This window comes from Heterodontus francisci, chromosome 19, assembly GCF_036365525.1.
Source record: "Heterodontus francisci isolate sHetFra1 chromosome 19, sHetFra1.hap1, whole genome shotgun sequence".
Classification (NCBI taxonomy): Eukaryota; Metazoa; Chordata; class Chondrichthyes; order Heterodontiformes; family Heterodontidae; genus Heterodontus; species Heterodontus francisci.
In genome coordinates, this window is record NC_090389.1 from 49,154,278 (window position 1) to 49,180,208 (window position 25,931).

Consider the following 25,931-nt stretch of genomic DNA (forward strand, 5'->3'; position numbering starts at 1 on the left):
ATTGACTCTTTGAGCTACCAAAAGTCTTCTTTGTAAATGTGTAACAAAATATCATCTTGAATTACAATTTCGTCGTTCAAATTAAAGTGGAATTATTTTTTAGCTGTTATACATCGTAGCTCATTCATAAGATCTGACATTATTGTCAAGCTTATCAACAGTATCATAAAATCTTCAAAGTCAATTCTTCTGTCTTTATCTTCATGAAGGTCAGAAATAATTTCTTTGTATTTTGGCTTCAGCTCTTGTCCCTGGGAAAAGATTAGAATCAGACAGCTTATAGGTATGTGGACTTTCTTTGTTGCAATTGTACTTCTTTCTAATGTTCCCTTTTATCATCCCTTCACATTTAAGAAAGCTGGGCACTCTGACTTGCAGTTGAATATTACTCTTGGCTAGGCACCAAGAAGACTTTCCCCCGCCCCCCCCCATTTGGTCACTATTGCATCTCCAAATAGTATCACATGATCATAATCAGGTCAAATGATGGAATGTCCATCTGGAGAAAGTAGAGGAGCAAACGTCAGCAGGCTGGGCTGTGATTTGACCTGTGCCATGCAGAACATTAGAATTGTGGGTCAATGACTTACCCTTTGCTTCACTTTTAAGGTTACACAGAATTACATTGCATAGAATGTAAAGCACAGAAATAGGCCATTTGTTCCAACAGATCCATGCTAGTGTTAATGCTTCTCCTAAGCCTCCAACCACTCTGCATCATCTGAACCTATCAGCGTGAAGTAGCATGAAGTTCTGCTCAACTGAGTCCTGTGTGACAGCGTGCTTAACTCAGGAATTTGGTAACTGTGGGAAATTGGTGTAGTGAGGGAAGAGGTGGTTTTCTGGTCTTTCACAGAACAAGGAGTGATCCAAGAGAGTAAGTCGGAGACAGTGAGACCTGAGAGCTGAAGCCCAGAGGCATTACTTAGGTGATTGGTTGGTGAATTTTAAGGTTTTTTTTCCATTCTAAACTGGGGCAGTAGTTTAAACTGGTACTGTGGAAATATAAGTATTGTATAAGGCAGCTCACCACTGCCTTCTCAAGGGCAATTAGGGATGGGCAATAAATGCCAGCGACACCCAAATCCCATGAATGAATTAAAAAAACATTAAGTTTGTAGCTTAACTAGTTAAACTACTTAATATAACTACAAATTATCATTCAGTAATATTTCTAAACTTGAAATTTAATTAGTTAAATAAAACACAATAATGATGGCAGGGCAGTTGTAGCATGTGGACACAACAACCACATCTACAGTAAGTGTCTGCAGCTCGAGGACCTTTGGTTCAGAGTTGATCAGCTGGAGTCCAAGGTTCAGACACTGAGATGCATTAGTAAGGGAGAAAGTTACCTGGACACTTTGTCCCAGGAGGCAGTACTTCAGATTTGGTTCATTATCAGAAACAGGAGGGTGTAACTATGAGTAAAACAGGTATGGTGGCCCAGAAGATTGCAATGGAGGAGCCTCAGCCCTTGCACTTGTCCAACAGGTCGAGGTTCTTGCAGCTTGTGTGGACGAGAGCAGGGACTGCAGGGAGGATGAGCAAACTGACCACAGCACTGTGGTGCAGGTGGCCATTCAAGTGGGGGGAGTAGAAAGGAATATAGTAGAGGACAGGGGTAAAGATACCATTCTCTGCATCCGAGAGCTGAGTACCAAAGGCTCTGTTGTCTGCCCGGTGCCAGGGTTAAGGATATCTCCTCGGGGCTGGAGAGGAACTTAGAGTGGAACGGGAAGGATCCAGTCGTTGTGGCCAATGTGAGCACCAATGACATAGGTAGGACTAAGAAAGAGGTTCTGCTGAGGGAGTATGAGCAGCTAGGGGCTAAATTAAAAAGCAGAACCACAAAGGTAATAATCTCTGGATTACTACCTGAGGTACGAGCAAATTGGCATAGGCTAAATAAGATCAGAGAATTCAACGCGTGGCTCAAAGATTGGTGTGAGAGAAATGGGTTTTGATTCATTGGGGAATTGGCACCAGTACAGGGGAAAGAGGGACCTGAACTGTGCTGGGACCAATGTCGTGGTGAATCATATAACAAGGGCTGTAGAAAGGGCTTTAAACTAAATAGTGGGGGGAGAGTTGAGGTGAGGGGAAATTTAGAAAGTTAACAAGACAGGGAAAGGCAAAAGTGTGGGCTAGCGATCTGGGTAATGGTAAACAGAGTGTGATAGGAAGGGATAGAGTGTACAAACCATCAAACCATAAAACCATAGAAAAAGTACAGCACAGAAGGAAACCATTCAGCTCATCGTGTCTGTGCCAGTCGAATAAACTATTTGCTCAAACTAGTCCCACCTTCCAGCACCTGGTCCATAGCCCCGCAGGTTAGAGCACCTCAGATACATGTCCAGGTACCTTATAAAAGAATTGAGGGTTTCTGCCTCCAACACCATTCCTGGCAGCGAATTCCAGACACCTACCACCCTCTGGGTGAAAAAGTTTCCCCTCATGTCCCCTCTAATCATTCTACCAATCACCTTAAATCTGTGCCCCCTAGTAACAGACCTCCCTGATAGGGGAAACAGGTCCTTCCTGTCTACTCTATCTAGGCCCCTCATAATTTTGTGCACCTCAATTAAGTCACCCCTCAGCTTCCTCAGTTCCAGGGAAAACAACCCTAGCTTACCCAATCTTTCCTCATAGCTGCAACTTTCAAGTCCTGGCAACATTCTTGTATATCTCCTCTGTACTCTCTCCAGAGCAGTCATGTCCTTTCTGTAATGCGGTGACAAGAACTGCACTCAATACTCCAGCTGTGGCCTAACCCACGCTCTATACAGTTCCAGCATCACATCCCTGCTTTTGTATTCTATATCTCGGCCAATAAAGGAAAGCAATCCATTTGCCTTCTTCACCACTCTATCCACATGTCCTGTCACCTTCAGGGACCTGTGGACATACACTTCTTCTACCCCTCTCAATATCCTCCTGTTTATTGTATATTCCCTCACTTTATTTGCCTTCCCCAAATGCAATACCTCACACTTAACTGGTTTGAATGCCATTTGCCACTTTTCCGCCCACTCAACCAAACCATTGATATAATTCTGGAGTCCACGGCTTTCCTCCTCACTATTAACTACACGGCTAATTTTTGTGTAATCAGCACATTTCCCAATCATGCCTCCCACATTTAAGACCAAATCACTAATATATACCACAAACAGCAAGGGACCCAACACTGAGCCCTGTGGAACACTGCTGGAAACTACTTTCCATTCTCAAAATCATCCGTCGACTACTACCTTTTGTTTCCTGTCACTGAGCCAATTCTGGATCCAACTTGCTACCTTCCCCTTTCATTTTACTGACCAGTCTGCCATGTGGGACTTTGTCAAATGCCTTACTATAATCCATGTAAACCACATCCACTGCACTACCCTCACAATCCTTCTTGTCACTTCCTCAAGAAACTCAGCTAAGTTAGTAAGACACGACCTTCCACTAACAAATCCATGCTGACTTTCCCTGATTAATCTGTGCCTTTCTAAGTGACAGTTTATCTTGCCCTTCAGAATAGATTCTAATAATTTACCCACCACCAAGGTCAGACTGACTGCCCTATAATTACCTGGCTTATCCCTCACATCCTTCTTAAACAATGATACAACGTTCGCAGACCTCCAATCATCTGGTACCTTGCCTGTATCTAGTGAGGATTTGAAGATAATCCTCAGCACATCCGTTATTTCCTCCCTCGCTTCCTTTAACAACCTGGGATGCAATCCATCTGGTCCTGCGATTTTCCACTTTCAGGGATGTTAGACCCTCAAGCACTTCCTCTTTCATTATGCTTACAAATATATATATTATGCAAACATAAGAGAGCACCAGAAAATAGGTCAGATTAGGGAAAATGGTAAAAAGGCAAAATGAAAGGCATTTTATCTGAATGCAGATAGCATTCAGAACAAGATGGATGAATTGATAGCACAAATAGAAAAAAATGGGTGTGATATGATAGCCATTACAGGGATATGGTTGCAAGGTGACTAAGACTGGGAACTAAATATTCAAGGGTATTTTGGAAGGATAGGAAGAAAGGAAAGGGAAGTGGAGTAGCTCTGTTAATAAAGGATGGGATCAGTACAGTGGTGAAAATGATCTTGGCTCAGAAGATCAAAATGCAGAATCAGTTTGGGTGGAGATAAGAAATAGCAAAGGAAAGAAGTCACTGGTGGGTGTAGTTTATAGGCCCGCTAGCAGTAGCTATACTGTAGGGCAGGGTATAAATCAAAAAATAGGGGGGCTTGTAGGAAAGGTACTGTATTAATCATGGGTGATTTTAATCTTCATGTAGATTGGACTAATTAAATTGGCAAAGGTAGCCTAGTGGATGAGTTCATAGACTGTATTAGAGACAGTTTCTTAGAACAATACATTCTGGAACCAGCCCAGGAGCAGGCTATTTTAGACCTGCTAATGTGTAATGAGATAGGACTAATAAATGATCTCATTGTAAAGGATCTTCTAGGCAACAGTGATCATAACATGAAAGAATTTCACATTCAGTTTGAGCATGGGAAATTTCGGTCTGAAACAAGTGACTTACATTTAAATAAAGGAAATTACAAGGGCATGAAGACAGAGTTGGCTAAAGTGGATTGGGAAAATAGGTTAAAAGGTAAGACAGTAAAAGAGCAGTGCAGATATTTAAGGAGATATTTCATAACTCACAACAAAGATATATTCCATTGAGCAAGAAAGACTCTATGAGAAGGACAAACCATCCGTGGCTAAATAAGGAAGTTGAGAATGGTATCAAATTGAAAGAAAAGGCGTACAATGCTGCAAAGATTAGTGGTAGGCCAGAAGATTGGGAAAATTTTAGTAACCAGCAGAGGATGACTAAAAAAACAGAGGGAGAAATTACTGTATGAGAAATACAAAAACATGCAATAAAAGCTTCTACAAGTATATAAAAAGGGAAAAGAGTAGCTTAAGTATGTGTTGGCCCCTTACAGGATGAGACTGGAGAATTAATAATGAAAAACAAGGAAATGGAAGATACTTTGAACAAGTATTTTGTATCTGTCATCACAGTAAAGACACAAACCACATCCCAAGAATAGTAAAAAATCAAGAGGCAAAGGGAGGGAGGAACTTAAAACAATCACAATCACTAGAGAAAAAGTACTAGGAAAACCACTGGGACTAACGGCTGACAAGTCCTGTGGATCTGATGGCCTGCATCATAGGGTTTTAAAAGAAGTGGCTGTAGAGATAATTGATGCATTGGCTATAATCTTCCAAAATTCCCTAGATTCTGGAAAGGGCCCAGAGGATTGGAAAATTGCAAATGTAACACCTCTATTCAAGAAAGGAGGGAGACAGAAATCAGGAAACTATAGGCCAGTTAGCCTAACATCTGTCATTGGGAAAAGGCAGAGTCAACATGGTTTTATGAAAGAGAAATGGTGTTTGACCAATTTACTTAGAGGATGTAACAAGCATGAAGGGGAATCAGTAAATGTCATGTATTTGGATTTCAACAAAGCATTCGATAAGGTTCCACATAAAAGGTTGCTACACAAGATTAGTACTCATGATGTTGGGGGTTTATATCAGCATGGATAGAGGATTGGCTAACAGGAAACAGAGAGTTGGTATAAATGGAGCATTTTCAGCTTAGCAAACTGTAACTAGTGCAGTGCCACAGGGATTAGTACTGGGGCCTCAACTATTTACAATCTATATTAATGATTTGGATGAAGGGACCATGTAGCCAAATTTGTAAACGATACAAAGATGGGTAGGAGGACACAAAGCGTGGAATTTAATGGGCCCTCAGGGATGGGCTAGGAGGTGAGGGGGCCCATAGAATTGCGACGAAAGGTGGAGGGGCAGAGGGCCTGACACCTTCCCATTGCACCGCAATTAAGTCAGGGGTGGGAAAGGCCGAAGATGGCCTTCCCCTCCACAGGTCAATTGAGGCCCTTAAGCAGCCAATCAGTAGCCACTTAAGGGCCTCTTCCCACCTCTGGAATTAAACCAGTGGTGGGGTGGGGACTCCGCCACGTGAGGGGAATGCCCAGTGAAACCAGGCAGCCTCTCTACAGGCTTTGGTGGTGGGGACCTCTTCCATGGCCCACAGATTCCCCATGGAGGGCCCCTGTTGGCAAAGGCTGCTCCTCCATTAACATCCCCTCCCAACGCCCACCCTCTCCCACCATCGCTGGGGTCTGCTGGACTGACTCCAGCGACCCTGCCTCACTTACCTTGGGTCTGGGGCACCAGCACTGGGCCTGGTCCCAGGCCTGGTGTAGTACCAGCAGTGCCACCACTCCCGGTGCTGCTGAGACTACTGAGCTGTCGGGCAGTTAATTGCCTGAGCACTGTTGAATTGCGCTAGGGCGTGGGGGGTGGGGGGAGGTGCGGCTAAGACAGGATCCCCACAGGCTCAACTAAATACAGCCCAAATTGTCTGTAAAGAGATATAGATAGGTCAAGTGAGCGGGCAGAAATTTGGCGGATAGGGTATAATGCGAGAAAATGTAAGGTTGTCCACTTTGGCGAGAAGAATAGAAAAATAGAATATTATTTACATGGCAATAGACTGCAGAATGTTCCAGAACAGAGGGATCTGGGGATCTTTGTACATGAATCACAAAAAGTCAACATGCAGGTATAACAAGTAATTAGAAAGGCAAATGGAATGTTGGCATTTATTGCAAGGGGGATGGAGTATAAAAGTAAGGAAGACTTGCTGCAACTGTACAGGGCATTGGTGAGACTGCACCTAGAGCGTACAGTTTTGTTTCCCTTTCTTAAGGTGTGATATCCTTGCATTGGAAGCAGTTCAGGGAAGGTTCACTAGGCTGATTCCTGGGATGAAGCTGTTGTTTTATGAGGAAAGGTTGAGCAGCTTGGGCCTATACTCATTGAAGTTTAGAAGACTGAAAAGTGATCTCATTGAAACATTTAAAATTCTGAGGGGGCTTGACAGGGTAGATGCTGAGAGGATGTTTCCCCTTTTGGAGGAATCTAGAACTAGAGGCATAGTTTCAAAATAAGGGTTCTCGCTTTTAAGACAGAGATGAAGAGGAATTTCTTCTCTCAGAGTGTCGTTAATTTTTGGAATCCTCTTCCTCAGACAGCAATGGAGGCTGGATCATTGAATATATTCAAGGCTGAATTAGATTTTTGATCTACAAGGGAGTCAAGGGTTATGGAGGGCAGGCAGGAAAGTGGAGATAAGGCCACAATCGTCAGCAATGATCTGAATGAATGGCTTGAGGGGCCGAATGGCCTACTGCTGCTCCTATTTCTTAAGATCATATGATGACCTTCTATTCCTTTCTCCCTTATATACTTATTTAGCTTCCCCTTAACTCCAACTATGGTATTCACCTCAGCTAGTCCAGGTGGTAGCAGGTTCCACATTCTAACCCTGGTGTGGGCAAATTATGGCCTGTGGGCCACATGTAGCCCATGGGAGCATTTCATTGGCCCTTGAGCTGCATTGCATTATGAATGACCACAGGAAGTGCACCAAAGCAAACCAATGAGCGATAGCTGGAGGCGGGTTTTTTGTGCGTTGAGAACAGAGTGCAGCTGCCACAGATAAGGAGGAGAGTGCACATGGAGGAGCACTGAGAACAGCACAAAAATGAACACTGTGAGTAACCCTCTGATTGTCTCCTGATTTCTGCTGACTTGGTGTTGACTACTGGAACAGATTTAACTGAAGTGCTTTAAAGTGCCAGTGTGCATTATATAAGTAGGTTATTAAATTTACCAGTTTCTGTGCCTATCAAATATTTTCATTGATCTGACAACAAATATTTATGCTGTTCCCATTTCAATGATCTATTGGTCAACAGTTATTTCACCCTAATTCATATGCAAAAACAATATAGAGGGAAATCTTCATATCATGTTTTCTTAACAGCATTATTAAAATTCTCTGAAGTTTAAATGCAGTATGTCCATGTTATTATTGTATAGCGTTATAATTTAGATGGGGGGGCCCGTGATTATTAATCCATTCAAAAAGGGATCCTTTGACCAAACCTTTTGAGAATCACTGGTCGAGCAAAAGGAAAGTGACTCTCTGTAGTATTGTGTTTGTATGTGATTTGGGTTTCACTGGGGTTCCTTGACATTGATGTGACCATGTCATGTCTGACCAGAAAAATACTCTTGAACACTAACCCAAATTAGAAAATGACCTCATCAAAGAACAGAAAGGTAGGTGCTGAATGCCGTATATTCAGCAAAGAATAGATTTCTAAATATTTAATATTTACTATCTAAGTAGCAGTTGTTAACACAATTCATTTTATGCGTGCGGCCCTCAACAGTTCACCAAAACTTGTTGAGTGGCCCGCCAGCCCAAATAGCTGTCCACCCCTCTTCTAACCACTCTCCAGGTAGAGGTTTCTCCTGAATTTCTTCTTGTATTTATTATTTTTTTTCACAAATATTTTAAAAATATGTATCAATTTCCCTCTGTATTTAACCTAGTTATAATCCTCTTTCCTGGCAACCACTGCCACATGGTTATTCCATGAGCAGGAGGTGGATTTCTACAGTATAGGATTAGACCTGATATCGAGTCCTTCCCCGGCTTGAAGTACTTATCTACCAGTAAGTCTTCCATCAAGTTTTCTATATGAGAATTAGTAAAATTTGTCTTTTGAAGCCAATTCATTCAAAGCTAATGTTTGAACTTATGAACTTCAATGCTCTTCCATCAGGTATAACAAGCATCACCTTGACATCTCATTATCACTAATAAAGACATTTGTTCACCATAAAGTAGCAGCACAACACATATCAGTTCAGAATTGGTAAACGTTTTTTGAGGAAAACAAAAGAATAACTCAAATCTAAAACTAATTTCACTCTGAGTTTTCTGCCTAAGCTTTGCCATCACCACCTTTTAAAATTCTTTAGGTGTAATTTGTAATAATTCACAAGAATTATGTCGGTCAACTTTTGCTTAACAGCTACACAGAAGATTGTTAAAATTATTTAACCTACGTGAAGGTATTTTAATTTGGGACTGTCAGAGACATTTCCCAATTCCAATGCTCATTTTTGCAGTGTTGCTGTTCAAAACGATATGCAACAATGCCAGAATGTTAGATACTGAGATGAGCAGCCACTCAGCTTCATCACTAAGCTAAATAATATGGTGAGATACTCCCCTAAAGAGTGAGGCATACTGCAGTATTCACATTGCAAATTCACAGACTTCTGCTGAAATTCTCTGTTCTATGCACTAAAATGTTTAGTTGCCTACCCTATTTTTGTATTGATAAAGACCTCTCTGCAAATAAACTTTCTGTCCTGCTTCATTCCATTGTGTAATGTAAAGTGAGCTGAAGACAAATCCTTAAAACACAATTGTACAGTTTGAATTAAAATGTAATTACATTTTGGCAGTTCTATGACATCTCTTGCTTAATATCCTATATTATTATCATGCTTATCAACAGACCAAAAAATCTTCAAAGTCTATTCTTATTCATCAAGGTCAGAAATAATTTTGCTATACACATGGCTTTTGTGCAATCCAAACATTGTTGCTGCATTTTGAGTCCACGCTCAAGTGAACGTTGAAGCTGGGAATGCAGGACTCGGCAAATATTGTATCGGTTGGTGTTCCAGAAAATATTGAGAAAAATTGATTATTTTATTAAAAAATAAAATAACTTAGCAAAAGTAAACCTAATTTTTGAGACATGCATTATGGCACGGTCCTTAATAAACATGGCAGCTGAACAATACTATATTTTAAAGGGGCCAATCAATTATTCATTGTCTGAATTGACATTATTTTCAGTTGTGTAACTGTTGGATAAATGCAATTAAACCGTACCACTAGAATATGGATAATAACCTGATTTCTCCTGAGATTTTAACCAAATGCTTGAAACATTTATAATTGGATACATTCTTGATTTTGAATCCTTTAATTGTTTTGAAGATCTTTTGACTAAATTGCAAGTGTGGGTTATAGTCATTCCCAACATAATTGTAGACTAGTAACTATACTAATTGTTCCCCTTTGCTCTATTTTTGAATTGACATCTAACAATAATTAGAAAGACATTCAGCATTTTAGAAAAGATTGAGATTTGTGCTAATTGCAGGCTAAAATCATGTTATAAACCATGAGGATGAAACTACATGTGATGTGAATCTCAGTCTTTGAGTAATTGATTTTAACTCACAATTTCTGAAAAAAACATATATTCAGTTTTTAAACATGTAGCTTTAATATTCTGGGTAACAGGGTAGTTTAAGATTTGCTTTCTTTTATTATAGGTTCAAATCACTGAATATATACAAGGACCTCAGACTTAAGTCCATGTATCTCACATAACAACATATTGATGTCACAAATATTACATTAACATTATTGGCAGTGACATTTCTAGTCATGCATTGTTTTACATATGTTAAAAAGTCTGTTCTTATTGAATATTTGTATGATTTGGTTTTTATTCTACCCACGAGCCAATTTGCGACTATGTCACTTGCGAGTTATTCAGTGATCTTACTTGTAGAAAACAAATGATATCTCATGGGGCCTCAATGGATAGAGAACCAATTTGGTCTGAAGAGGACATCCAGCCAGTACATTAATACTATGATTTTTTCATCGCGATCTAGAAATATAAGTGCAGATTTTATTTTTCTCAGGAATTGTACTCTATTATATAGTAAATTGTACATGAGCTGTGGAAGGAATAGGTTTGATGGACTGAATGTTTATTTCTCATTTCATGCTTGCTTATGTTCTTATATATCCAGTCCTATGTATTGTGTTGAACACGAAAAATTATTTTGTATTTTGAAAGTATGGTTAGTTCAGAGATCTGAATAAGTGGCTAGCTAGCTCACGTCTCAAGTTGAATGAAATAAATGTTTCTTTCAGAAGAAGGAGTGATTACAGATGATAGAATTTGAGATGGGAGGAATGAGTGGGAGACTTTATAGCAGTCTATGAAAATAGAAAGATAAGAACTTTCTTTTCGCTCTAGATTTAAAAAGGCCTGGTTTAGAATTTCACTACATTCCATGCATGGAGGAAATCTTGTGTGGAGATAATGGGAGAATTCAAGGGGTTAATACCTTTAGATACCCCAAGGGTTAATTTAAAGGGACACTTACTTTAGATCATTCGGATCCGAGTACCATTGCGAACAATGTATTTCTAATGCAATTCTGAATTTCTAACTTGCTGCTTATTGACTCTCGTTCCCTCACCGACCCTCATTAAGAACTCACTGCTCATCATGGGTGTTGTTTCAATGGATGAATAGTCAGAGGAAGAAAAAAAGCATCAGCAGCAGCTTCAACAACCAAGGTAAGCAGCAGATGGGCCTGTTAGAAGAGAACAGTGAGTGGAGCTGCGTGTAGCCGACCTTACGCAGTCTACAGGGTCTATAGGCCAAGCGCTATTTTCTTGGATATTCCTGAGGAGTAGTGCATGAGGAAGCTACATTTCACCAGGCAAACTGCAGCCATAGTAACATAAAAGCAAAATACTGCAGATGCTGGAAATCTGAAATAAAACCAAAAAGTGCTGGAAATACTCAGCAGGTCTGGCAGCAACTGGTTTTGATGAAAGGTCACGACCTGAAATGTTAGCTTTGCTTCTCTCTCCACAGATGCTGCCAGACGTGCTGAGTATTTCCAGCACTTTTTGGTGTTATTTCAGACTGCAGCCATAGGTTTGTCACAGTAGGGTCTGATGCCTCCTGAACCAAGAAGCAATACTTTGTTATAGTGGAACTCATCACTGTTCATAACTTTTCACCACAGGCTCATTCCAGTCTGTTACAGGTGACATCAGTGCACAGCTGTATCAAGCAGTCACCAATACCCTCCCTTCCAGAGAAAACCAGTACATTACCTTCCCAATTGACACCTATAGCCAGAATGAGAGCAGTAGTGGCTGACTTCCCTTATATCCAGGGCAGAATACATTGTATCCATGTAGTTGTCAAGGCACCAGAAGATAAACCAGTAGATTATGTTAAGAGGAAGGACTTCCATTCTATCACAGGCTGAAACTGGACTCCTCCATACTCTGAGCCTCAGTGCTGAAACTCCTGGGCCAGGATTTTATCCAGGCATCTGGGGTCTTGACCACTGGCAAAAGCGCCGGCAAGAGCCCTGCGTTGCCTCCTCCTCTGGGGTAGGTCAGCAGGGTCAAGTGCCAATTAGGCACTTAAGAGGACAGTGGTGAGCCTTCCCTGGGATCAAGGAACCCGACGGCAGAAGTCCTGCCTGCTGAGAGCTGCCGGCTAATCAGAGGCTGGCAGCTCTTTCACTGAGCAGTGCCTTCGCAGAGGCGGCGCTGCTGCCAGTGGAGCACCCATCCAAGGCCCTGGACCCAGGCCATAGGCATGTCTCAGCAGGAGGGGTTTCATGGGGTGGGGGGTCCCGGGGGATGGGGATGTGTGGAGCCCACAGCAAGGGCAGGGAGGTGGCTCTCTATGGGCCCTCTCTTCCCGAAGCCAGGTCCCATTTCAAAGTCACTAAGTTGTCTCCTTATTTAAGGAAGGATTTAAATCTGTTGGAAGCAGTTCAGAGAAGGTTTACTGGACTAATACCTGGAATGGGTGGGTTGTCTTATGAGGAAAGGTTGGACAGGCTAGCTTTGTATCCGCTGGAGCTTAGAAGAGTAAGAGGCTACTTGATTGAAACATATAAGATCCTGAGAGGTCTTGACAGGGTGGATGTGGAAAGGTTGTTTCCCCTTGTGGGAGAATCTAGAACTAGGGGTCATATAAAAATAAGGGGTCGCTCATTTAAGACAGAGATGAGGAGAAATGTTTTCTCTCAGAGAGTCGTGAATCTTTGGAACTTTCTTCCTCAAAAGGCAGTGGAAGCAGAGTCTTTAAATATTTTTTAAGGCAGAGGTAGATAGATTCTTGATAAGCAAGGGGGTGAAAGGTTATTGGGGGTAGGCGGGAATGTGAAATCAAGGTTACAATCAGATCAACCATGATTTTATTGAATGTCGGAGCAGGCTCGAGCGGCCGAGTGGCCTACTCCTGCTCCTAATTCGTATGTTCATATGACCTCACCCCCGAAGCGGTCAAGCAACCCGCACATTTTTGCTTGACGTGCTCTCCATGCGGCAACAGGCCCGCCCACCACTGGGCCAATTCCAGTGGTAGTGGGATGAGGCCCCTAATTTGGTATTAATTGCCCCCCAATTAAGGGCCTCAATTGGTGCGCGGAGGAAAGGCCGTTAACAGGCTTTCCCACCCCGGACTCAATTTGGGTGGAAGCAGGAAGGTGGCAGGGTCCCTGACAAATATATGCTTTCCCTGCCTCCAAACCCGACATGGGGGAGAGCATAAAATTCCCCCTCTGGTCAGCCTTCCAGTACCTGGTATGCCTGCTAGTTTGAAACAAGCAGTTTTCTTCTCATTGTTGGACCCATAAAATTCTCATCTCTGGCCAACATTTGACAAGTAATGGCTAAAAACCTGTTCACAAAAGCCCCTTGCCTCGAAATCCCCTACCCTAAAAGCTCTGGAGAGGCTGCTGATTTCTCACTCTTTTGTATCCAGCTCCAAAAGCACCCTGGTGTTGTGTGCTATCTTGTCCTGGAGATAACATGCATGATCTTTTGCAGTGGATGTTTGCTTTATGCCCCGATTACATGTGTCTCTTGGTGCAAATGCACAGGAAGTTCTGATCCACTATATATATTGGCAATAATTTCAAATTTTCTGTTCTTCATATAGTGGAAAATAAATATTTGATTTGCAACTAAGGTCTAAAACTGCGAATATAGTTACCTTTTATGTTGCTTTAAAATGATAATCTTTCCTCATCAACAACAGAAGTTGTTTGGCTTATCTTATTCTCTATATATACCACTCTCTTCGAAGGCATGTTTTTGCTCAAAGTGCCTGACTTTACTCCTCCCTGAAACTGCCTGGAGATCAAGCTACAAATTATTGCAATGATATATCAGGTTATATATCATTCCTATGAGTAAATGTTTTTAACTCCTTATCTGCTGTGATCAAATTAAAGAATTCAATGGAAACCTAAATATTAGACAAAAACAGTTCATTTTTGTCAGCATATATTTGCAATTATCTGACTACTGCATTGTTATTAAAGTGAGCAGTCAGCTGAAAGACTTGCAGTCATCCTGTTCGACAAAATTGCTGGTAAACATTGGGCTGGATTTTGTGCTGGAGGTGGGGCCCCCGGCACTGGGCCGAAAAGGCAGGGGGAAGCCTCTGTCTTTTCCTGACCCCCGGAGTGATCCTTCAGTCTTTTTAAATCAAAGTTTCAGGAGCTGGCATCCCTGTGCCTTTAAAGCTAGGGATCCTGTCTCCAAGATCTATCGGCCAATCAGAGGGCCGGCAGCTCAGCAGTATTGGCAGCAATTCAGGGAGCAGTGGCCACTGCCGATACTGCCGAGGCCTTGGACAGGCCCAGTGCTGAAACCCCAGACCAGGGGTAAGTGAGGTACGGTCACTGGAGCCAATCTGGAAGGCTCTGGCAAGGGGGTGGAGGGTGGGGTGGTGTGGTTGTGTAGTCTGGTGGGGAGGGGGGATCCCGGGGGGTAAAGTTGTTCCCGGTGGGGGTCTTCTGTAGGCCGCAAATTGCCCACGAAGGACGGACCCCTCCCCCAACAGGACCAGAGGGAGGTTGCTTCTGTTACAAGGCGACCTCCCCACATGGCAGAGGCCCATCTCCACTACAGGTGAAATCCCAGCAGCAGTGGAAAGGGGCCCCTAATTGGCCATTAATAGGCCACTTAAGGGCCTCAATTGGCCTCTGGGCAGGAAGGCCGTTGTCAGCCTATCCCGCCCCCGGGAAGATTGCTTGATGATGGGCACTCCACCCCACCGCCCCTCCACTTCCTGTCGTGCTACTCCATGCACGCCTGCCTCTGACCCTGCCTCAAGGGGCCACATAAAATCCCAGCCACAATCTCTGCAACATAGAAACATTACATATTACAATAACTGGAACCATTTCCAACACGTTCTTACCTTTATGAAACTCTGAAATTGGGTCAAAAGTATGTCTTTAGCCTGAGCTTTACTGAGTTTTCCATCTGGACCAGTGTGATTATTGAATATTAAAGCTATTGTAGCAACAGATTTCTCCAGATCTGTGCTCTTTCTTAATGCTGCAAATAATGAAAAAGACACCAATTAGAATATTTGGTCCTTATGTAAGTCATTATCTGCATTAAGTAAGTTACTGAATATATTTTCTACTGATAATTTTTAGCTACAATGACTATTAATTGTATAATCTGATACTTCGATAAGTCATGTCTTGTATTCAGCAAGTATAACTGTTTCCTAATACGCCTAACTAACTTCTCATATTCGATAGTCCATGGACAGCAATTACAGGAAATTAAACAGAATTCAAATTATGACATGAAAAAATGCTGAAAATAATAGACAGCGATGCCAAACAGAAAACAACCCACCATGGTCTAACTTATTTTTTTAGATAAGTGAATTCTTGTACAACGTTTTTCTATATGCCCTCACAATGGATATAACTTTACACACACTGTGGGCTGAATTTTACAGAGCCCCCGACGTCAGGGTTCGTGGTGGGGGGAGGGGGGGGGCTGGAAAATGCCTCCAGGAGAGGGCATTCACACACCCTGACACTGGGAGGACCCGGCCCTATAGTGCCAGCGGCGGTGAGGCTTTGTGATGGCCCCCTTACCACTCGGCGACAGGACTCCCATTAACATATTTAAATACATTAAAATTAATGAATTACTCATACCCACAGGGATCTGGGTGTTCTTGTGCATGAAACACAAAAGGTTAGCATGCAGGTGCAGCAAGTAATTAGGAAGGCAAATGGGATTGTGGCCTTTATTGCCAGGGGGTTAGAGTTTAGAAATAGGGAAGTCTTGTTACAACTGTGCAGGGTGTTGGTGAGGCCACACCTGGAGTACTGCGTACAATTTTGGTCCCCGTATTTAAAGAAGGATATACTAGCATTGAAGGCAGTTCAGAAAAGGTTCACTAGGCTGATTCCTGGGGTGAAGGGGCTGTCTTATCAAGAACGACTGAACAGGTTAGGCCTTTATTCATTGGAGTTTAGAAGAATGAGAGGTGATCTTATAGAAACATATAAGATTTTAAGGGGGCTTGACAGGGTAGATGTTGAGAAGGTGTTTCCACTGGTGGGGGAATCTCGAACTAGGGGACATAGTTACAGAATAAGGGGGCACACATTTAAAACTGAGATGCGAAGGAATTTCTTCTCTCAGAGGGTGATGAATCTCTGGAATTCTCTACCTCAGAGAGTTGTGGAGGCTAGGTCACTAAATATACTTAAGGAGGAGGTAGATAGATTTTTGAAATCTTGGGCAGTCGAGGATTAGGCGGAGCAGGCCCAAAAGAGGAGTTGAGGCCTGGGACAGATCAGCCATGATCTTATTGAATGGCGGGGCAGGCTTGAGGGGCTGAATGGCTTACTCTTGCACCTATTTGTTATGTTCTTATGTACACTGCTACCTTCTGTCCCTTTGCGATCTTCCTGCCACTAACCAGCTGTCCTGCACCTTTGGATCCCCGTCTGGGGAAACGAGGCGGAACACTTGTGGGGAGATGGGAGGAGATAGGTTTCTCAGTGCAGTGGGGGGGTGGGGTGAGGAAGGGGTCAAAGTAACATCAATGGTGTAGGGGATGGTGGGAAGAGTTTTAGGGTAAAGTTTATGCACTTGGCGGGGGGGGGGCGGTGATTGTCAGGTGGACAAGGTAAGTGTTTTGGGGGATAGAGAGCAAGTAATCAATGTAATTATTATTGGGGGGTGGGAGGGGGCAAAATAAATGTATTTAATTTTTTTAATTCAATTTTGCTATAAATATTTAAATTTAACTGTAGGGCTCAAAGCCCTTTAAAAATGGCGTCAGTGTCTGCACACTAGAAGCTGATGCCATTGCCGGGGACAGATAACCCGCCCCCTCCACATGATCAGGAAGGGGGCAACCCTCCATGACTATTTAAATGAGCCGCCGCGCTTAGGATCGCTGCGGCTCTGTGACGTGCAGCCTGTGCGGGCGGGCTGCCATTGTTTTCGCCACTACCAATTTCGGTGGCAGGAATATAAAGTTAAGTCCTCTATATGTAGCTTCCAGCCACTGTTCCAAGTACTAACTTTGTCCAAACCCTGGCTACTCAGCTGCAAGTACCAATTTCACTTTAGCCCACTGTATTTTCCAATTCTTAGCTTTACTCAAACATTTATTTCTTCTTGGATTTTGCTCTGGGATTACTGTCCATTCTGGGTGCTATCTCCTTTTACCACCCAATATCCGACAGTATCTCTTCGACATCCTTCCAATTTCCTGGTGTATATTATAATAGTATGACCATCTTCATTAGGTATATGGTCCAATCCTGTTTTTATCTCTTCTCCACTTTGCTGCATTCTTTGATGCTGTAACTGAGGAACTTAACTCACGGCCATCTGCTCTGTAGCTGAATATCAGGCAGCCTGAAGTTTAATATCAATGTGAGGAGGTGGAATGGGTGCATTGTTGCCCATGACACTCATGGTTACAGATTCAGATGGGCCTTTAAAATAAGCGAGTAACTCATCACTTAATGATGCTTTACTATGAAAATTGAGATTGTAGGAGCCCGATGCAAAATTTGGGTCCAACTGGACGGAGCTTCAGCAGTGCAAGCTCTGTCTAGTTGTACCAGGTCTTGTGCGGTCTAACCAATGGTCCTGAAAGCAATCGTTGGCGACCGCTCAAAAAAACAGACTACAAAATGCTTTCAAACTTATTATCTTCTGGTGCCAGAAGGTGTAGGAGTACAGCATCCTGTTATGGTCAGGTGAGGAGGGGGTCTCAGGCGCTCCTCTCGCCCCTCTTCTTATTTGACTGCAATAGTGTTTATTCCTTTTAAACAGTGGTTGTGCTTACCACCTCTGAGTGTTTTACATTTTTACCTTTACTGTGATCGTGAAAGAACCAATTGGACAGGTTTTCTTGAGTTTAAGCAAGAAATAAAGAAGAAACAAGAAACAGGAGGTAAGTTTCTTATACTTAACACTCTAACCCCGATTTAAAAATACTGAAAATAAATACGTTACGCGTTCACGCACACATTCACACAAGAATCACACACACACAAATAAATTACAGAGGGAAAAATAGATTTGATGGTTTGATTAAAGTCCAGAATAAATGGAACTTAAATGCACAGTCTGTGAAGTCTCCTCACAGTTGTCCTCAGCTAAAGCTGTATTCTTGAAATCTTCGCCGGTCAAAGTGCACTTTGTGGTTGGCCTGCTTTGCTCAGGGTTTTCTTGAAGGCAGAATTGTAGTTGGCTCTTTTCTACTGGTCGCTGGCTGTAGCAGTTGGTAGGCTTGGAGTTTTCAAACTTGATGTTTTCTGGGGAGAGAGAGAGAAAAAGGGAAGCATGCAGCTTTCTGCTGCTGCACATTCTGAGTTACTCCTTGTCTTCTGTGAGTGTAACAATACACCTGTTTTTTCACAGAGGGACAGACGGTCACATGTTTCTCTCAATCCCCCTTGTTTGTAATGAGATACAAGGTTCAGAATTGGCTCAACGGGTTCCAGGATGCCAATATTTACACTCAGTGGGGTTTGTTCTTTCAAAGTCAATGGGCTGAATTGTATTCGGGCGCTGCCACCCTTTAAACTCAGCGGGGTGCCCGCATTTAGCGGCCGCCGCAGAGCCCCTGTGATATTTTGCACGGGGGCTCATTAGCATCACTGCGCCAAGCCGCACCCCCCCCGCCCCCCCATATTACGTGGGGGGAGGCAAAACAAAAGACGCAGGGAGAGACATTTTGACAGCTGTGCTGCAGGTGCTGGGGCCGTATTTAAAGCACCCCAGCACCTGCCAAAGAATACTTACCTGACCACTGAAGAGTGGGGCTGCTGTCAGTCTGGCAGCAAAACAGAAAGTGCCGGAGAAACTCAGCGGGTCAGGCAGCATCTGTGGAGAGAGAAGCAGAGTTAACTTGTCCAAGTTCACAGACCTGAAAGTTAACTCTGTTTCTCTCTCCACAAATGCTGCCTGACCTGCTGAATGACCCCAGCACTTTCCGCTTTACTGCCACATAATTACCCTGCTGTGTCCCAGTGTCCCATGAAATTGCGATCCTCTTCTTCCACTCAAATGTAACATTCCTTCTTGTAGGCGTGCTGCACCTGGGTGAATAATCTTAATTTTGCACATTCCAGGATGTGAGACTTAAATATACCATAAAAGACAAATACACAACAGAAATAGAACCATAATTGAAGAATAACTACCTACTATGAGCATCTAATCATCTGACTGTGAAAAACTGCAGACTAATATGCACTTGGAATCTGTATTCATTTATCTGCTAACTGTTATGTGAGAATACATGTAACTGCAATTATATGATCTTCGTTAAAAACCAAGAAAATTTGTTCATATTCTATCTGCATTGCCAATTAGAAATATTATACCAATAACTATGATCAGCTGCTGCAGAAGCAAAGTGTTCGTGAATATGTGTCGATGTGTAATAGTAGAAAAGCCATGACAACAGCACAGATTTCCCCACCAGTCCTGCACTGGTTTTCAAACATGTGTAAAAAAAACCTTGCAGCCAGAAGTTAGAGCACAGTGGAGTCACCTTTGCATTTAAAGGACCACACCAAAAGCCGAAGCTGGCAGAGGGGTGCTCTAGGGTGGCGCCACACTTTAGCGATGCCTCCGTGCTCACTCTCCTCCAGGCTGTGTGGGCAAGGCAGGAGGTCCTTTCCACCAGCGATGGTAAGAAGAGGCCCTCCCGCCTGAACACGGCAGTCTGGCTGGAGATGGTAGAGGAGGTGAATAGCCGTGGGGCCATTTGCCGTCAAAGGGTCCAATGCTGGAAGGGGATGAACGAGCACTCCTCCAGCCAGCCGGGGCCTGCTAGGCCTCATGTGCACAGGGTATGAGCACCAAAGTCATCCACAGCCAAAGGGCAATCAGATCAGCCGCCTTCCTCCAGTCAGGCTGCTAGCACAGAGGTTGCACCTAGAAGGGGCAACCTCTCCGTTTACAGAGAACGCACTGACACAAATGGGAATGCACGGGTGTCACAGCAATGTAAATATGTCTTTCACTAAATGTTCCTAACCAACATGTGTGTCCTTTTCTCTGTATGAATGATGTGTATCAGCATGTAGCGCCAATGTCACATCGCTTTGCTGTGTTAGCCCTTCAGGAGAGCCAACGTATGCAATAACATCATTGCCATGTCACCATTACTCGTGAGCGTCTCCATGGATGCAGTGACATGAACATTGGCTCAGACAGCTGCTGCCTCTAATGGTTTACACAGAGATGGTGCAGATGTGGACTGGTGCACAGCAGGTGAGCGAGGGTGACGTGTGCCTTGCAGAGCTCATGTCGGTTCCTATGGAGCAGACAGCCTTTGTCTGATAAACCACTTCCATACATCCCTAGCTCACTGCTAGACCTGTGTGAAGAGCCTGGGTGCCATCTGCCCTCCCATGTGTCTTTCATGTTGTAGGTCTTCAGCGTCCTCATAGTCCAAGGAGGAATCCTCATCATGCCAGGCCTCATCGCTATTGGGTGCATAGTTGTGCAGAGCAGCAAAAAAAGGAGCTGGCCTTTTCGGCCCGTAGTACAGGGCATCACCCTATCCATACAGGCATTGGAAGCACACTTTCAGCATGCCCATCGCCTGCTCAATGGTGGCTGTTGTAGCTCAGTGGGCTGGTGTTATATCTCTCCTCTGCAGCAGTGGTGGGGTCTCTCACTGGTGTCGGAAACCATGCGAGGGATAGCCCTCATCTCCAAGAAGCCACCCATCCATCTGAGCTAGTTCAGTGAACAGCGGTGGCAGCTGGGACTGGCGCAGGACCCAGGTGTCATGGCAGCTGCCTGAGAAGCGAACACAGATTTGCATTAAGCATATGTGGTGTTCACATACCAGCTTCACCTAGATTGAGAGGGCTTCTTTAATGGTGACGTCTGCAGGTGGTAGCCTGGCGGGAGGCCTGATGGCCACATGGGTGCAGTCTATGAACATTACAACCTATGGTTCTCCAGCAATGGAGTCAAAACTGATGGCCCTCTGGGCCTGGCTGTGAGAGTCTTTCCTGAAGCGGACATCCTCACTGGCCCTCTGGTGCAGGGCATTGGTGACCTCCCTGATGCAGCGGTGCACTGCTGACTGTGTGACCCCACTAAGGTCTCTGGTGGGCCCCTGAAAATCTTCATAGCTGTCAAGCTTGAGAACTGCTGCATATATGAGGACTGCAGCCATAGGATACCCACCAAAGCCTATGGGCTGAAGGTCATCGTTGAGCAGGGAACAGAGACGTGTCACCACCCTCTCTACATGTGCAATCGCCTCTGACACTGGTGCTTTGACATCCGATAGCATGTCATGTGGGGCCTTTAGATGCATGGCAATTGTAATGGTGAGCTCCCCTTGGTGGCTGCTCCTCACGACCAGGGGCTTCTACATGGATCGCACCTGCCTGTTGATTTTGCCTCTCGCGCATACGGATCCTCAGGAGCAGAGGATCACACAATGTATGATGAGCCATACCTATTTGCATGTGATAAATAAAGTTGAACCCTTCATGTATTCGAAGGTTCCTAACAGGGCAGGGATTGGTGTTGATGGGTACATCAGGTGCTTTCATGGATCAACTCTGTGGCGTAGCATGGCATTGCCCATCTTGGCCAACATTCAGAGTGGCACAGAATGACCACATCAAGATCCTACCAGCTGAATCGATTGCCCCCACCACCCATATAACCTTTACGCTCCTGCTCTTTCAGGTACCCTTCTCACACACAGGGTGACTGGAGTGCCATTGTTCCTTCACACACAGAAACAAACGCAGAGCGTACATTGTTTATGGAGGGAGAGTACACAGTACCTCCCTTCATGCTTGCAGAGCTTTCCCTCCAGTAATCTCAGACCCCCTCTCTCCTCCCTTTAAGAATGCAGAGTGAGACCCCAGTAATCCCCCCTTCCTCCCTTCCGGTATGCAGAGTGAAACCCCTGTAATCCCCCCTCCCTTCTCCCTTTAAGAATGCAGAGTGAGATCCCTGAAAATGGAACTTACCTTCAGTCACAAAACCTTCTGCCTCCAATGACCCACCGGCTTTTCAAATCATGAACGGGATGGCATATGACGGCCGCCTGTTCAAAGTAAAATCAGCAAGTGTCCATGGAGAGGCGGCAGGCTGCATAATCCGCAGAGGTAAGTACCGTTTAACATATTGTAATTGGGGTGCCGCTGCCATGCAGCGGGGGGGGCCGCACCGAGGTCACCCACCACCGGTAATTTGCGGCGGGCCCTTCTCGATGTCACAGGTCGAGGCGGGCCTCTCCCCGCAGAAGTCTACCGGCCCCCGTGCTGCAATTCGCAGCATCGAGGTGCCGGTAAAATTCAGCCCAATGTGTCAGGATGGCCTTCACTGTCATGCTAATGAAGCAATCCTAGGTAATTCAATTACTTATAGCAAGCCATTGTTCTGGTCCAGGGCTTCTCAGACTTCTGTTTGCAGTTCAATCTCCTAGTATTTCAGATGCAAATTGCAGTGGCCATCTTGGCTGCTAGTTTTTTAAAAGTTACTGTCGCAATTTTTCCATTAAAAGTCTATTGTAAGTTTCCAACTGATAAAATTAATATTTCTCATTTGGCATATGGGGGTTTCTTGACAATCCCCAAACCTGTCAATGTGACTTCTGTGCTTTCATGCCCCAACATACTGAGGCCCTGCTCCACCCCAAATTATTGCAAATGTTAACAAACTAAATATCTGTATAGCTCTTTAAGAATAAAAACACAATGATTTTTAAGGAAGCTTTGCAGTATGTAATGGGTTTTACAGTGGATATCACCAAAACTGTTTTTTTTTCCTTGACTGAAGGAAATTCTGCAGAAGAATGTACAATTTCTCAACGGATTTCTGTCTCAAAAAATGTAAAGATTCAATAAGATTTAAGAAGTGCTTTCTATTTACTGTAGCCATATATTTCTTCAACAAAAGCAAAATATTGTGGATGCTGGAAATTTGAAATAAAATAAAATGCCGGAAACATTCAGCAGGTCAGGCAGCATCTGTGAAGAGAAACAGAGTTCATGTTTCAGGTCAATGACCTTTCATCAGAACTGGAGAAGGTTAGAGATAGAAAAGGTTTTTTTCACATTAGTTCAACACCAGGGACATCACTTCCTTGCTAAACGTGACTCATGTTAAACTAGAACCTAATTTAAGAGTCTTGGTACACAAACAGCGCCCTGTCTCTATTATTGTGCTTGTTTATTTTAAAATGCCAGAACCATGCCTCAAGGCAGTACATTTTTAGAAATCTTTCTTCTATTTCAATTCACATGCAATTTTTCTTAGTTTAATGTCAAAGATCGCGTAGACTTGTCTCTTAATGTTATTATATTCTTGTTGCTGGAAGGTACAATTTCTGGAAATTGCCATGTTTAGTGCCACTATTGAATAATCACAGAATATTCCATCAGAACTCTGAGTTATGAAGAATGCACTCTTAAATTCTAGGGATATCAACTTATGCTGCAAATAGCTGACCTGACTTACCAAAGTCAAGAATAAGTTTTGGGGCTGAATTTTACCCTCGTCGGATGAGAGCCATCCACCGATCGAAACGTCAGTGGCGATCCCGCCTCCGCATGGCCTGGTGATCCAGTCTAGATTTGCATCTGGGAGTGGCGGCCACTGCTGGGACCGCAGCCCAGCTTTGTGAGGAAGAGTAAGGACGGCCCTGGGAAAAGGTATGTTTTAGGGGCCACGCCGGAGGTGATCGGTCGGGCCCCGGCAAGGCAAGGGTAGTCGACTGGGGGTGGGGGGGGGGGGATGGCATCGGGCTGGCACTCCGTCGGGCACAGAATGCATGACCAAGAGGGCCCCCCCACCCCAGGCAGCCAGAGAACCTCCTGCTCTTGTCAGGTGGCTTTCACGGGCCTGGGTTGCCCAACCGGCCAAGGATAAAATCCCTGTGGCGGTGGGCGAAGCCCTTAAGTGGCCATCAGTTGGCCACTTCAGGACCTTGATTGGTCTGGGGCAGGCAGGCCGTTTCCCGCCACCGCCACCCCGTGTAAAATGATGGTGGAGGCGGGAGCCGGGAGCAGGTCGTAAGGACCCCCAAGCCTCCCACTCCATTTTACCACCCCCCCCGGCCACCATCTTGCTCTATGGGGGCAGCATAAAATTCCGGCCATGGTCTTATATGATGGATCTTATATTTTCTTTATACTATGATTGCAGATGAATTAGGTAAACAATTAAACTTAATAAAAAAACAAAAAAATGCAAATATAATGGCTTTAATGGTGTACTAATCTATGATCTTATATGACTCAAGTGCAACTGGAGGCATTAGGAGTGCAGATTAATCCATGTCAGAATGATATGGATTTAGAATGTTGAGCAATTTAAGCACTTTAGAATGTGAATAGCTTGGTGTTTAGAAGAAAGCCAGTTTCCATGATGTGAGACTGGATGTTTTACCACATGCTCACCTTTCACAGGAGAGAGTTGCTTCTCAACTGATCTTCTGGAACTGCAAACATGAAAGAAATTTGAGTTTTAGTAACCAGCCACTTGCTACTCTGTGCAGGGAAAGTATAACTACCTGCAACTTAATAATCAATTTAATTATCTGGATGATTGATTGTGATAAAATCCAAAGAATTAATTACCTGTAGCCCAGAACAAAAGGTCAAAAACTACAAGGCAAGCCCTGACTTGTTTTCATTTTGCAAAGCAATCTGGCTTTTGAGTTATACTGTTAACAATAAGACATTGAACCAAATTTTCTGTTCCTTATTCACTACTACACATTTGAGAAAAGTGAAATGCATATATGTTTGTCTGCAGACTTGGACTTCAATGGCACAACATTCAGATGCATAGTGCCTTTTTATGGGTGCTACGAGAGGCCTTAGAGGTCCAAAATTGTGTCTGTTGTACGTGCGCGTGCCTCAACGTGAGACGTGCTGAAGGCCATATTGATGAGGGAGTTAGCAGGCATGAAGTGAGAGTCTGATCATGAAGCCAATCAGTGTGTAATGCTGATTTGACACTAGTGGTCCCGTCTTGGAGCTCAATGCACCAGCTAATGCTGTCTCTTAATCAGGCAAGGCTGAACACACATACAACAGCAGGAAGGGCACCCCTCCCACCAAGCTAATTAAAGGGATCATCAACTACTTTAAGGCTAGTTGCTGATTGATTTCTATTGGATGTTGCTGTGATTGTACAACTGTTCGATATTTTCTAGAGTTTCTTACAGCTGCTGAAATCTACAGGGAGTGGTGTGGCAGGTGCTGAAGGACTGGTCCTGACTTCAAGGCTTCTGCACAAAGCAATTTCTCCCAGACATGGGTGAAGTAGTAGGCATTCCCTTTGGAATACAGCATGATTTGGAGAATGAGCAGAGGTCAAGCAGATCAGGACAAGTTGCTGGAAGAGGGAGCAGGAGGAGGGGAGAGTAGAGTTCTCAGCAGGAGACCATACCTTCCCAGGTTGCTCAAGGACCAATTCTCCTATCTGAACCTCAGCGAGAAACAATGGGTCATATTTGCAATCCCTGCTGAAAGTGAAGATGACAGCGAGTACGATTTGAAGATCGCTTTCCTGGAGGACGGCACTGTGTCCCGCCGCCTACAGAACACGATGCTATTTTTAAACTTCACCTGGCACGGATGGAACAGGTTGGGTGCCTGCATCCAATTAATTGTCTGTTGAGCTCATTAACAGGCTCGTCAGGAGCAGGAAGCTATTTTTAAAGGCTAGGAACAGGGTAAATACCATGGGGGTAATACGGCAGGGTTGTGAGGACCTGAGCTTTGTGGGGGGCAAAGGAATTGGCCATTTAGTTTAAAGCAGAGGCAGCAAATTAAGCTTAGCTGCCTCAGATGTG

General features: G+C 43.9%; 1 protein-coding gene across 1 annotated transcript; it reads right to left on the reverse strand.

The window, feature by feature from the left end:
- On the reverse strand, positions 1-25,428 carry LOC137380338 (sentan-like). Its single transcript, XM_068052266.1, has 4 exons — positions 25,355-25,428; positions 24,529-24,569; positions 15,000-15,139; positions 1-251 (listed from the first exon to the last, which is right to left on the reverse strand). The coding sequence occupies exons 1-4, from the start codon at positions 25,426-25,428 to the stop codon at positions 93-95; spliced, it is 414 nt and encodes a 137-aa protein (XP_067908367.1). The 3' UTR covers positions 1-92.
- Positions 25,429-25,931: the final 503 nt, after the last annotated feature.